The sequence below is a fragment of the Mus caroli genome, unplaced genomic scaffold, assembly GCF_978045245.1.
Source record: "Mus caroli unplaced genomic scaffold, Mus_caroli_1 scaffold_9, whole genome shotgun sequence".
NCBI lineage: Eukaryota > Metazoa > Chordata > Mammalia > Rodentia > Muridae > Mus > Mus caroli.
Window position 1 is genome coordinate 121,508,930 of NW_028227264.1, and position 14,571 is coordinate 121,523,500.

The window sequence follows — 14,571 nt, forward strand, 5'->3', positions numbered from 1 at the left end:
CTTCGCCATCCACAAGAGAGGCTTCTCCCATGAGAGCTGGGAGTGGTGGTTTCAGTAGCCCTCCCACCCCCCCAGGTTCTAGGACTAGTGCTATCTAGCTACCCGGGGCATCTCCCTTTTTTTCTTCCTTTTTTGTTTTTTAAACTTATACTTTGTAATTAGCTCACACAGCGCTAGATTTTTGATATAATTGTGGGTTTTGACTAGCCCTCTCCTACTGCAGTCTCATCTTCCTCAGCCCCAACCCCCTGGCCTGCTGAAACCTTCCTGCCCCTAGTGCTCATCCCTAAAGCATTCCCCAGTCCAATATCCCTGTCCTAGCTTCCTGGATTCAGAAGGCACTTCAGGTTGGTTACAGAAATCTAAATGGTCAAAATGAGGATGCCCACATGAGAGGTACTACATGGCATTTGTCTTTCTGCTCCTGGTTCACGTCATGGAATATATACATTTTTCCAGTTCCATCCACTTATTTGCAAATTTCATTTGCCCGTTTGCATATGAAAAAAATTCTATCGGGGCTGGAGAGATGGCTCAGCGGTTAAGAGCACTGACTACTCTTCCAGAGGTCCTGAGTTCAATTCCCAGAAACCACACAGTGGCTCACAACCATCTGTAATGGGATCAGATGCCCTCTTTTGGTGTGTCTGAAGACAGCTACAGTGCACTCATAAATAAAAAAATAAATAAAACCTTTAAAAATTTTTCTATCATATGCATGTACTGCATTTTTATTATTCATTCTTCAGTCAATAGACACCAAGCCTAGCTCCATCCCTAGTATTGTTAATAGAGCAGCAATAACTATGGGTGAGCATGTGCCTCTGTGTTAGCATACAGAGAACTCTGGTCTCCCAGTGTATGCTCAGGGGCTCAGGGGTGGACTACAGCCAAACCAAAACCTAATCTCAAAAGTGTTTGACCATTCTCATAAAACAACCAATTATCACCCCTCCACCCAGCTAACCAAGAAAGTCGGGAGTAGCTACAAACCATCTCACACCTATGAGCAAAGACAGAGTGCGTAGAAAGCATTTCTCTTCGGCTCACATCCCTGAGCACACTCTTCCGTCACCCCAAAATGTGGCTTTTAGATAGTATCTGTCCTCTCTAGGAGTTGTGAGGTTCTATGAGCTGGGGCACAGAAGTTGGTGCTCTTTATATCAGGTTCATATAGAACTGCTTCTATATCCACTTCTGAGTCAAGTCCACGTGCAAGGACTTTTACAACTGCTCCGATCTAATGAGGAATTAGGTCCCTACCACTCGGCATTGAATTGGGAATTCTTACAGAGTCTTCTTGGTAATCATATCCATTTGGATATAAAAGCATTCCTGCAATTACCTGCTCCAAACTCTTGATTTGACAGAACAGTTTGGATAAAAGGCTTCTGCCTCTGATTATGTTTAAGAGGCCAGTGCTATCAAGCACACAGCGTTGGTACAGAGCTCTATAAAGACAGGAGATGGTCTGAAAAATGAGGACACCCCAAACTCTCTCCCAAAGGAGCACACACCAAAGGTGCCCGAATTATTCTAAAGGCCACTTCAGGCTCACTGTAATGATTTCATTTTGATAAGAGAATAGGCTACTAAGTCGGTGTAGCACTGTAACATCGGGAAAACAGCTGGAGAACTGGAAACTTGTTGCCTAAGAAAGAAAAAGCCAGATGTGGTGGTGCGGGTCTGTAATCACAGCACCAGAGAGGCCGAGAGGAGAGAATCGCACCCTGAGACAGCCCTGGCTCCCCAGCAAGACCGAAACAAACACAAGACACAACAGCTCAAAAGTAAGCCGAAAAGAGAAGTCTAGCAGTCCAAGGACCTGAGATTGGGACTTCAGCGTGGCGTCCACGACTGCGGTTGGGCTGTGTTGGGTTTGCATGTTAGTGGGCTGACAGTTCCTCAGTCAGCTTTGTCTCTGTGGTTGTAATGACCGAGCCTCTCCAGCTCATCAGCCATCATTGAGAGAGAAGGCTGTATATAGCACCTCCACTCAACAACCAAGTTTGTAGGCATCTACGGCATAGACCGTAAGCCTCGGCATCTAAGTGAGTAATGGATTCTGATAGCAAACAAGCTGGCGTGTGTCCGCTTGCGTTTTTATTTACCGTGCATTCACCAGATTCATCTTTATAAAAATTAGGATTTCATTTCCTCAACTACTCGGAATATTGGCTGTGGGCTGTTAGAACTCACATCTGGTCCCTCCCTGGGAATCGCCCTGGAGAACTCCCTTCCGTGGAAGGGAGCAGTTGCCTTTCCTAAGAGCACTCCAAGTTCAAGGGCTCCAAACCCTAAAACCCAAGGCTCCCCGCTTGGATAAGAGACAACTTCAGGGGATCTCCAAGCCTCAGGGCTCACAGAGCTTCAGGCTTTCCCTCTGGTCAACTTGCTCTGTTCAGTCTCAGGAAGAGTAGAGACAGGGCATTCTCTTGAATGTGAAGAACAATCACCCAAGATCACAACACTAGGAAGTAGAAGAGCCAAATGCAGGTGACTAGGCCACTACCATCCTTGTTTCTACAGCTTCGTTAAGTCCTTTGTCCCTTGTCATGAGAGGTCTCTCCTTATTTAGCCCATCTTAGCCTCTACCCATCACCCGTTCTAATCCTATGAACCGCAGTCCAGTCCCAGCAAACTCAGCATTTCCCATACACACGTGTTCCTGCAGGCCCTAGGAAGGCCCCGTGTCTTTCCTTGCCTCTTATTTGGAGCCTTTTCTGTCTCCTAGGCTAAATGAAGATCTCCAACCTCCAGGCTCCCGCAGTGGGCTACACGTCTCTTTAGCTTAGGACTGCGTGATTATTATAACGTGTTCCTTGGGAGTAGAGACACGTCAGCTTTGCCGGCCTCACGGCTTACAGACGTTTTGTTCGGTGGATAAATAAATGAGGAGCTAGCCTTGTAAGACCTGGCTGAATCCTCGTCAAGGCCCCCATGTTGGGGGTAGTAGTGTCCAAACGTGGATTTGCTGCAACTTTCCTGAGAGCAGTCTTTTTCCATCTTTGCAGCGTGATGCCTAGCACTTGGACTACTACTGCACATGCTCACAGATATAACCACACTACAAACACAGAGGGGGCTCGTGGAGGAGCAAGACTATTCCTTCACTTCCCTGGCTCAGTTGAAACACACACTCTCTCTCTCTCTCTCTCTCTGTCTCTCTCCATATATATATATATATATATATATATATATATATATATATATACATACACACACATATTCAACACACACACACACACAGAGCTCTTCTATTTAAAATGTTATTTCTCTGCCTAGTCTTAGATCCAACGCAGAAAGTTCTCCTTTGTTGAAAACACTTCTCTCTCCCCCTCTCTCTATTTAACACAGCATACAGTGTCTTAGAACTCGCCAAATTCCATTTCTAGGTCAGAAATCACATCTACTGTGGCTACATCAAGCACAGCTGAGCTGCCTTCCAGCTGGCCTCTGTGACACTGTCCCCTTGTTTTAAGAGGCCCCTTTGAAACATAAAGCCTGAATCGATGGGTTGCACACCCCCTTCTCTGAAGCTAAAAAAGTTATGGAAGAAAGGCCTGGTTATCAGACTAGGCAGGGAACACCATTCTAACATGAAGCTGAGAAGGTCTGTGGAGATCCATGCTCTCAACATAGAAACTGAAAGCCAGGCAAGGAGACTTCATACAGGAAATGTTCCAATTCTGTTATTGTCCTCAACTGAAATGTCTATAAACAACGAAAGTACTCGCTGCGGGCTGGCTGAAGCCAACGGCCGCATGAAGACTTAGAAGCCCGGGTTTTGCTGTTTTGCTTTGTTTTGTTTGTTTGTTTGTTTGTTTCTGTAAATGGATTCAGGAAGGAGGAAGCTTTCTAACATATTAGAATTCTAACATATTAGAAACTGAATTTTCTGGGCCCTGTGGAACTTGTTTTCCCCACTTCAGTCTCGAATAGCCTCTGAGGTTGGGCTTTAAGGAGACATTGTGATAACATTTTCCTGGGAGGACCACACGTGATGTGTTTTACAAGCCTGGTCACGTGTGAGCCAGGAAAGAAGCACATGAGGCCCTCCTGTCTAGGTGTGGGGGGTCAGAGGAAACAAAGGTGAAATTGCAGATACTTAAAAATATTATTTTAATTAAATGTGTGTGTGTGTGTGTGTGTGTGTGTGTTTGTATATGGGTATGAGTGTGGGTACTTATGGAGGGCAGAAGCCTCAGATCCCCCAGGAGCTAGAGTTACAGACAGTCGCAGGCTGCCCAACCTAGGTACCAGAAACAAACTTGGATCCTCTGAGTATAAGCTAACTTGTGCAAGCTCTTAACCATTGACCTATTTCTCTAGCACCCTGCAGGTACCCATCACCGAAATATTTCTTTTGCTCATGTTCTTCAGGTAAAATATTCATTAATTTTCTGAATATAAGTAGGATAATCATGTATACATTAAAACATACATGCACATATGTGCACACACATACACACCACAAGCCTACAAGTGTAGATACACATGCTCAGGTTTTACCCTCTAACTTGTGTCCTTAGGACAGTTGCGCCTTTAATTCTCTTCTCTTAGGTGGCTGGGGCCAGGTGGTTATCTGGAAGCACACCATGGCAGGGTGTGTGGAGCCTACCTTTTTAAACATCCGGGTGGAATCCTCACTTATCTGCATGAACCGCATGATGACATTGTTCAGATAGATGTCACTCAAGGTGGCGTGGTCTTTGCTCTCTCTTCTCACTTGGTTCAGGAGCAAATACCAGCAGTTCACTGGAGACAACAGGTTCTGGTCTTTCCTGAGAGATAAAGAAGGACAGAGTTACCACCAGAGAGACAGACAGAGAGAGAGAGAGAGAGAGAGAGAGAGAGAGAGAGAGAGGACTCCTCATGCAGGTGGAGAAGCCATGGCAGATGTGGCTGCCCTGCCACTGTCGTTGTGGTCTGAGTGTTTCTTAGATCAGGGCACGCTACAGCCTGCAGGGATCCTGCAACTTACCAGGCCTGGAAAGAAAACTTGGCTCAAAAACCCTGGTACAGCCTCCCAGCCTCTGACCAGGGCCCCAGGAGCCCAACCCAGACAGTCCTTAGGCAGCCCCCAGGTTTAGCACCCTGCTAAGGAAAGCACTTGTGTTTACATGAAAATCTATTGGCTACTGTCTCACACACAGACCTGTCTGCCGCAGCTCACAAAGTCTGCTTTGAGTGTTCAGCCTACTGCTGGAAAAGAAATTTGGCTAGGCATGCTTGCCACAGAATACAAATTGAAGGGTTATTTATTAATCCCTGGATGCATAGACTCCAGCCTCCAAAAACCATTCCTGGAGAACCCAAGCTTTATGGTATTGTCTCGAGGCCTATGAATGGAAACAAAGGTTTGCAGACTCTTGGCATATCACACGTCCTAATGAAATTCACAGAGCCATCTCAGATTCATAAATGATCCTGGTTTATTCTAGATGATAAAACCAAATGAACTACAAAGTCACACAAACTTAGACATATATGCACACATATTCAAAGAACAATGCCATCCCGACACGGCGAGCAACTAAATTGTTACTGCTTGAAAACAGAAATTAAAAGTACAATTTTTTGTTGTTGACTATAAAAAACTAACCCATGAAATAGCAATGTGGCAGTGTTTGTGCTTAACCTGGGCAAAGGACGTAATCAGATGTAGGGTTTTATTAATTTATCTTTTTTTTTTTTTTTTTTTTTTTGGTTTTTTTGAGACAGGATTTCTCTGTAAAGCCCTGACTGTCCTGGAACTCACTTTGTAGACCAGTCTGGCCTCAAACTCAGAAATCCACCTGCCTCTGCCTGCAGGGAGTGCAGGGATTAAAGGCGTGGGCTACCACGCCCGGCTAATTGATCTTCTTTTTAATTTGCATGAGTACATGAGAGGGGGAGAGACAGGAGAGCACGTGTGACGTGGCACTGGTGTTGAGGTCTGAGGTTAACCTCCAATGGGAGCCCTTGCCTTCCACATCGTGTGAATAGGGGCCCTCACTACTTATCTCTGTGGCCTTTAAACTAATAAGGATTCTCACGTCTTTGCTTCCCGTCTTCTTGCAGGAGTGCAGGGTTTACAGATACTTGTGTGCTACTATGCACAGGTTCCAGGATCAGGATTCAGGACACTAGGTTGGCCCAGCAAGCCCTTTATTCGCTGAGCCAACTCTTCCAGCAAGATGGACTGCTTTTATTATTCATAAACATTTACGACTGAACATTAACTCAGGGGAAACAAAATGGAAGTCACGCCTTTCTATCATTGGGTCGCTCAGATTCTACATTTCATATTGCACTGAACCTGGGCAGTTGAGGCAGGAAAGCCAAGAGTTTAAGGCTGGACTGGGCTATGCAGCACATTCAAGGATGCCTTATAATAAGGTCCCTGTGTCAAAAACAAATACAAAGAAAATATTTACCATCCTAAAGACCTAAATAGAGTTACAATCTGTGTCTAAAAGGAAAAGAAAGCAAGATTACAACCAGAAAGGGGCCCAGAAAGAAACCTCCTTGCACCCTATGATTCTAGCCCTGAACTGGGACATTTTTTTCTGAACCATCAAGAAGGAATGTTGTGCAACACAGCAGATGCATAGAGCCTTTCAATTGACATCCTCTGTTTAGTCAACCCCATAAGCAATTGCTATGTGTTCATCTAAACTAGGCTTATCTTCTGTCCTGAAGGAGCTCACCAATGCCTTGAGCATATTTTATGCATCTTCGTGTTCTCAGTGTCCACTCAGATGAAAGCATCAAATGGTATTTCATCAATTGGATAAGACACATTATTATCGTTGCCTTGCTATTAGCACCAACCGTAATATCAATAATAATATGGTAATAATAGCAGCTATCATTTACTAAGAAGTAGTGAACAGGTTGAGGCTGGGGACTTCAAGCCTTGGAGATATAGGTGGGCAATCCCAGCAATTTGGGAGGCTGAGGCAGGAAGACGACCAAATCCCAAGCCAGCCTGGATAACTTGGAGAGAGCCTGTCTCAAATTTGCATCATTATTAATGAAAGGTTGGGGGGGGGGCTCCTGCTCTAGGTTCTCATCTCAGCTCCGACTTTCTTTTCTGTGTGGCCATGGGACACCAGTGCTAACCTCTCTGTGCTTCAGACCCTTTGTACAATGGATAAATAGCATAACCTGTCTTATGAGGTCATTACGAAGATGACTTGAGTTCCGATCTGTGTTTGAATGTTTGCCATCATGCCTCAGGCGCATAGTAAGTGCTGAGCATATAAAGTTAGCTCTTTTTATCTGGTAGGCTTGCTCTAATCAAGACTTCACGTTAACTCTATTTAGTCCTTACCACAGCCACTCACTGTGTCTTGACTGTCAACAAGAGAGCTCTAAAGCCTACCAAAGATTGGTTAAGGACCAAAGTGAGTATCAGAGTGAGTCTTTGTGTGGGAGGCTAATCTAAGCCTTGCTCTTTTTATTTGCAGTAGCGACTTTTAGGCTGAGGACTGTTTGCACAGATACTGTCCCCAAAACGGTGTAAAAGCAGGATCCAAGGTCTAGCTTCGATGAGCGCGAGCATGATTCTGCTAAAGACTCATTTGTCTAGGAAAACAAGAAAGGCTATGCACATGCGTGTTTCACATGCGCAAGCCATACACCAGTTACAGCAAAGACTTTGCCAATTACGGTCATGAGCTTTCTGGTAGAAAAACCAAAGCTCAGAGAAGGTATGTAGCACAGTCATGCAGTAGTCATTATTCAGACCCAGGTCTGGCTGGCTTGTTAATGAAGCTAGGTTTTGAGTTTCTGATCCATTTATAATCCATTTCTACATTCAGCTCTACATTCAGTCAGGAAGAATGCTCAAGTCAAAGGCAATTTGGAGCTGCATGCATAAATATTTAATTGCATTTAGTTGAAGGGGCACATGCCCATGGGGGTCAGTCAGAGAACAATCTTCCGTAGTTTATTTTCTTTCCACCATGTGAGTTCTGGGAATTGAACTCAGGTTACCAGGCTTGACCTCCACCTGCTAGGACCTCTTGCTAACCTGGCTACTCTCCTTTTGAACAGGGCTTCAAGGTCATGGAAAGGTTTGAAGTGGAACTTCAAGGTTGCCGAGAAGAAAGAGGCTCGGTTCTCAGTAGCACCCCCAATCCCCAGGCTGAGCAGGCAGGTCTCTTTGTTGCCCCTGTGTGGGAGGGTAGGCGGGTTTTATTTCCTCTACCACTGGGGTGGGCTATCCTCTGGAACCGGAGGACAACGAGGAGAGGCCTACAATGGAAACCTTGTCTTCATCTTTCTTTATCTTTATAAATCTTCATCCTGTGGAGACCTCATTGCCACCTGCTCTTCTGTAGGATTAAGGGATGGCACCTTTGTGAATACGCAGACCTTCACTTTTCTTGTCCTTTCTCTTTTGACTATGGAAGCATCCCTCGCCTCCCTAGGAATCCAGGTGTATCACCAGCGCATCAGTTACATTGTAACCATCACTTCTGGGATGCTTATGGCGCCACTGTTGCCAGATTCCCTGGCCCCCTGAGCTTTCTGAAACATAAGGCCATATTTCCTTTCATTTTACGATCTCTCCATCTGGGTATCTGCCCCTCCCTCTAGGGTGGCTAAGACCACAAGGCCACAAATCATGAGAGCCCCTTGGTGTTCTCCCTTCCTGGTTATCTTCCGGTAGCTGACAACCTTGCCTGTCACTTGAATGAAGGTGTGGTCAGGTCAACTTAAAATGCTGCAAAGATTCCTACGTCTGCAGGACAACGGCCAAACTGCCCACAAAGACATGTAAGAGTCTGTGGTGTGCTCCAATTAATGCCTGTGGCCATGCTGTACCCCCAATGACAGCGTACTCTCAAAGAACTACTATTTTACAAACCTGGGTATGCAACCCCTCCCTTCTGGCTCTTAACCACGAGGCTCCCTTCTTCAGTCCCCTTTCATAGTCAGCTTGTCAGTATGTGCCTACTTACAGGTCACTCTTCTTAGGGCTAGGGAGATGGCTCAGGTGGTAGTGCCTGCCTTGTAGGCACAAGCGTGTGAATTTGAGCCATGGACCCCAACATTGAGGAGGTGGAGAGAGGTGGGTAACATCTGAGGTTTTCTGGTCTCTGTAGTAGGTGCACAGCATGTCTGTGCACTATTACACACATACATGCATTCATTCTCATTTTCTTTCCCCTCTCTCCCTCTCCCCCCCCCCTCTCACACACACACACACCTTCTCTACCTCCATTACAGACCATGCTTCGGCCTCCTCTGTCCGTGGTACCCGGGCTTGCCCCTTGCCCTTGTTTGCATACGTATGTTCGGATTTCCTGCTTGTCTCTGTGACCCTGGGATTTACATTATAAAGTAAGTCTCTTGAACAGATCACCTGTATGTTCTTTCTAATCTAATGAAGTACATTAATGTTAAAGATTAGCCATGCTCACCCATAAGTTCTTACTGAAAGTCTTTGCTTTAAAAAGTTTTGATTATAATTAACTGCAAATATGTTGGGTGAAGGTGGGGCATGGTCCCCAGGAACATGAAACCCAAACAGAAGTTATTGCTGATTTTCATACAAAAGTCATTAACGAGTGCTGCAGGCCTATAATCCTGGTACTTGGCAGGCAGGCAGGGCCGTCATAAGTACCAAGCTAGCCTAGGCTACAGAGAGAGACCTAGTTTTAAGAAATGGAAAAAAATTAAAGAGGAGGAGTAAGAGGAGGAAAAAGGTGTGTGTGGCGGGGAAGAAGATGAGGAGGAGAAATCTTGAGGCCTTTGTCTAAAACAACTGCTTTAACTTTACCCTTTCAAATGTCCACTATGGCTGATATCAGCTCCTTTTCTGTAGTTGCTAATTTTATAAACATTGGTTTAAAATACAAACATTTTTTTGGTTTTTCGAGACAGGGTTTCTCTGTATAGCCCTGGCTGTCCTGGAACTCACTTTGTAGACCAGGCTGGCCTCGAACTCAGAAATCCACCTGCCTCTGCCTCCCAAGTGCTGGCAAACTTATGTCTATGTAGCATAAGTGGGAATGGCGAAAGGCTGTTAGATTTATGGGGACATGTTTGCCAATAACTTCATAAACAAAGGAGGAAATGTCTAGAGCCAAAGAGATCTGGAGAAAAGACAAGGTAGCCATGGCCTTGGAAAGGTGAATCTGAATCAGGACTCGCTCCATCTGCCAGTCTGTCTGTCTGTCTGTCTCTCTATGCATCCATCCTTCCTTCACTACCTCCTTCCTTCCGTTCCTCTCCCTCCCTCCCCTACCCCTACCTGTATCCCCGGTATTGAACCAATAGCTCGAGTCTTCCTCCTCCCTCTTTATTTCCCCCTCCCCTGTCTCCCCATCTGACCCCAAGTATTGAACCTATGACCCCATGCATGTTAGCCAAGCTCTCAGCCCCTAGAGCAATGCCCACAGCTGGAAACAGCCTTTCTTACTTGAACTGTTGATGGTCCTTAGTGCTCCTTGTTTTGGCCATGAACCTTTCTGCCAGCTTCTCCAGGTTCCGAGAATATTCCGTCTCGATTTCCGCTTTTTTCCGGAAGAAATCTTGTAGGTCCTGGAGCAGCTGAACTCGCATCTCTGTCTGCTGCTCCAGGCATTTTTGTTGTTCTACCAGCTGGGCTCGGATTTCTGAGGAAAGACAAGAATTCCCCCGGTGATGTCATGGAAGTGACCAAGATGCACACACAGGCAAGGCATGCAGAGTGGCTCCTGTCACACGAGTGGCCCTGTCGATGGCCTCTGCTGGAGTCCTGCACCCAGGTTGGTTTTTACTTTTATGTTATAGCCATTTATTCACCATAGTTTTGTGTGTGCATGCATGTGGACACATGTGCATGACAGAGTGGGTGCAGAAACCAGGGATAACCTGTAGGAGTTGGTTCTGTCCCTCCTCCATGTAAGTCTAAGAGATTGAACACAGATTGCCAGCTTGGTGGAAGCACCTTTTTTTTTTGTGTGTGTGTGTGTGTTTTATTTATTTTTATTTTTTATTTTTTTAATTTTTAATATTTTTTATTACATATTTTCCTCAATTACATATCCAATGCTATCCCAAAAGTCCCCCATAGCGCCCCCCACTTCCCTACCCACCCATTCCCATTCTTTTGGCCCTGGCATTCCCCTATATTGGGGCATATAAAGTTTGCAAGTCCAATGGGCCTCTCTTTCCATTGATGGCCGACTAGGTCATCTTTCGATACATATGCAGCTAGGGACAAGAGCTCCGGGGTTCTGGTTAGTACATCATGTTGTTCCAACAATAGGGTTGCAGATCCCTTTAGCTCCTTGGGTACTTTCTCTAGCTTCTCCATTGGGAGCCCTGTGATACATCCAATAGCTGACTGTGAGCATCCACTCCTGTGTTTGCTAGGCCCCGGCATGGTGGAAGCACCTTTATCCACTGGTCCTTGGTTGCTTTATTTTAAAACATCTGCTGACCTTCTTTTTTAAAAAATGATATGGGGCTGAGGGAAATATATAGCAAATCTGAATAGAAACATGTCTCACACTTGCAGTGCCGCAAACACACATTGAGTCATGAGAGAAAGAAATTACAGCCTTTCAGATAATTCCCAGTGCTGGGGCGCTGTTGGCATCAGAGTGCATTATAAAATGTTCAGTGGCGTTTTACATTGGCTTTCCCTTTTGAGCTTGCATAGATAGAAAAGAAATGGGCACCATCTCTTCCAGACGTCGGAGTCGTGAGGCGTTTGTCAGTTGGCACACGCAGAGACTGACATCTGGCAATTTTATTTAGGGCATACACTCCTCATTTGTAAAACACTTAGCTTCAGGGTTTATAGACATGCCGGACCTAAAAATAACTCCTTTCTATATCCAAATAATCCATTCATAACCAGGCAAGCCCACAGACTCCAACTTAGGATTCTATTCACAACACCAAGGCTGCTCTCTCAGCCTTGGCTTGATACACATTGTTCAAACTGACACCTTTACCGACACACACAATCCTGGGATGCCTTTGACCGTTTCAATACATTAGAAGCATGGGGAATGTGCATCTGTGGATTCAGAGAAAACACAAAGCAAACACAGAGCAGGCAGAACTCTCTGTAAGAGCCTGCTGCAGAGACGCTGTGTTTGGAAAACAAGTCATACGAAGCACACACGGCTGTTCCGTGGCCTAAGGCTAACTTCCAAAGACAAGAGGAGTGTTCTCAGCGGAGAAGCTCAGTGCTCCTCTGGCCACAATGTTCGCACGTTGCCCCAAAAGAGGCCAGCAGCCTAACTCAGCGGGGACAGAGGAATCCTGTCCCAAGAGCACTTTCTTCTATTCCTAGTAGGATCCCTTCCAGACAGAGTGGATGGCAGATTGTATCCCCTTGGTTAAACTCATTAACGGTTGGTTAAGGCGTGGGTGCAGGAGCAGGTCAGGAAACTTGCTGACTTGACTAATACTGAGTTATAATAATATTTACTCCTTCACCACCTTGCCTTAAAAAGAGTAAATTTGGGCGTAAAAGCAAAGCAAGCAGTTTAAGAAGCAGTTGGTCAGTGCGGTTCTCCCTGGGGTCCCTGTCTCTGCTTTGTGAGTCTGACCAATGCAACACTTTGTGTTATCTTCCCTCATGTTCAGTGGCTTTGAGCAGTTGCCTAAAGCCCCAGCTACAGCTTGGCAGAGAAGCCTGAAGAGGTCTGTCCTGAGATCTGCTATGCTCCAGGCAATGCTGCTTCTGGGGTCCCTTGGCAAAAGCAAGGAGGTGGACCTCAGGTTCCCTCTGGGCTGAGGGATCCTGTTCCCAACCTCAAGGAAATGTGGCTGTCACTGGAGAAAATGCATCACCAACAGACTTTTAACTACAAGGAAGGGCATCTGGCTCACAGTCGATCAAAGGAAGTGGTTTCCAATGTAGTATTATAATCAGCATGGCTGCCAAACATTTTCTCCTAAAAATACATAGTTATTTCTGTTTTATGAAGAAAGAAAGAAAAAAAAACCCAAAGATTCGGGTATTTCTCATTCAGGAATTCCAGTAAATCTTTTGCGATGAAGTGATATTTTTTAGCAAATCCTGCTGTGCTAAGAGAAAATGAGTCTATTACCGTAGAAGGACCAACTGGTCTACCCCACCCCCACTTCCTCTCACCTTGTTATCCAATAAGAAATAAAAGTAGCTTCACTACACATCTCATCAGTTACCCAACAGCTGTATGGGCTTTCTTCAACCGGGGAGAAATAATCAAAACTCCTAGAAAAACCGTGAGCCTTAGTTCTGTACCAAGGAATACGGGCTCCTTCCCAACCCCAGATTCTAGGGTGGTCCATTAAGGCCCTTCCTAGCAGCTGTCTCTGCTCAGTCTTGATGGGGATCATTATTTCCAGACGCAAGGGTCATTTTAATATAGCTGAGCACATCCTTGTTGAGCTTGAATCTTAGGTTAGGCCGAGTCCCAAGCTCTGAGCAGCTTCAGCTGGTTGGACACAGGAGTCTTACAGTGCTAAAGGCCGTTTGTAACAAAGGGAGGGAGGACTGTGGACTATAAAGGTGTGGGAGACACGATGCCTCGAATAATAAAGAAGATGATAGGAAGTATAGCTATACCCAGCTGGAAGTAGAAGGACACCAAGTCCCACATGGTGCAAGGTGTGCTTGCAAATCATACACTGGACAGGGCATTTGTATGCAGCTGATGCAAAGAACTCTTCTAACTCAACAATAAGACAAAAAAAATACAACGTACAACATAGGCAAAGGACCTTAGTCAGTGTTCCTCCCAGGATGTTGAAAAAGTGGGCCAACGGACTCTTAAAACCTGTTAAATATTATCAGCTACCGGGAGATGAAAACCGAAAGCAGAGCAGATGCCCTGATACCAACAGGGAGAGCAAAGGGTGTTTGAGAGGGGATGGAAAAACCAGAATCCTAATATGCTGCTGTCCGAAGTTTTAATATTCTCAGTGGCACTGCAGAATATCCTGGCACTTCCTTAAAGGGTTAAACACAATTACCAGATTAGTCAGCATTTCTACTTCAGGATATATAGAATAAGAAGTGAAAATATATTTCCATACAAAGCCAGGTACATGAGTGTGTATGGCAGTACTGCTAGCAAAGGGGGGATGTGGAGATAAACCTATCAATAACCAAAGAGGGCAGAGCGTGGCACAGTTCTACAGTGGAATTCTGAACCTCCAGAGTGTAAACTTACTGCAGGCCAGCAGGCAGAGTGCTTGCCTGTCACGCACGAAGCCATGGGTTTGAGCTCCAGCATCACACACACTGAGTGGTAGCACAAATCTGTTCTCCCAGGACTCAGGAAGTAGAGGGAGGAGGAGCCAGGAGACAAGGTCATCCAAGGTCATCCTCAGCTATACAGCAAGTTTGAAGCTAGTCTGGATCACCCGAGACCCTGTCTCAAAAAAGAACCAACCACAGATCTATAAGCTTACTGTTCCATTCATGTGAATGGAACATTCTGGGATGGGATCTCTCATGGAGGCAGAAGGTAGCTGTGTTTTGCTGGGCGGGGGGGGGGGGGGGAATGGAAGACTAGAGCGTCATAGGAAGTGGCTGCTGTTGGATTTGGGTTTTTGGGGGATGATAAAAATGACTAGAGCCGGGCG

At 45.5% G+C, this 14,571-nt stretch overlaps 1 protein-coding gene across 4 annotated transcripts in view; it reads right to left on the bottom strand.

The window, feature by feature from the left end:
* The window catches only part of Srgap1 (SLIT-ROBO Rho GTPase activating protein 1), a 279,875-nt gene that overhangs the window by 133,892 nt on the left and 131,412 nt on the right, over positions 1-14,571 (bottom strand). For all 4 annotated transcript variants that reach the window (XM_021173833.3, XM_021173834.3, XM_085843214.1 and 1 more), the window contains 2 exons: positions 10,418-10,613; positions 4,622-4,784 (listed from right to left, as the gene is read on the bottom strand). In XM_021173833.3, coding sequence (XP_021029492.1) covers positions 4,622-4,784; positions 10,418-10,613 — 359 coding nt within the window. The remainder of the gene's footprint in view (positions 1-4,621; positions 4,785-10,417; positions 10,614-14,571) is intronic.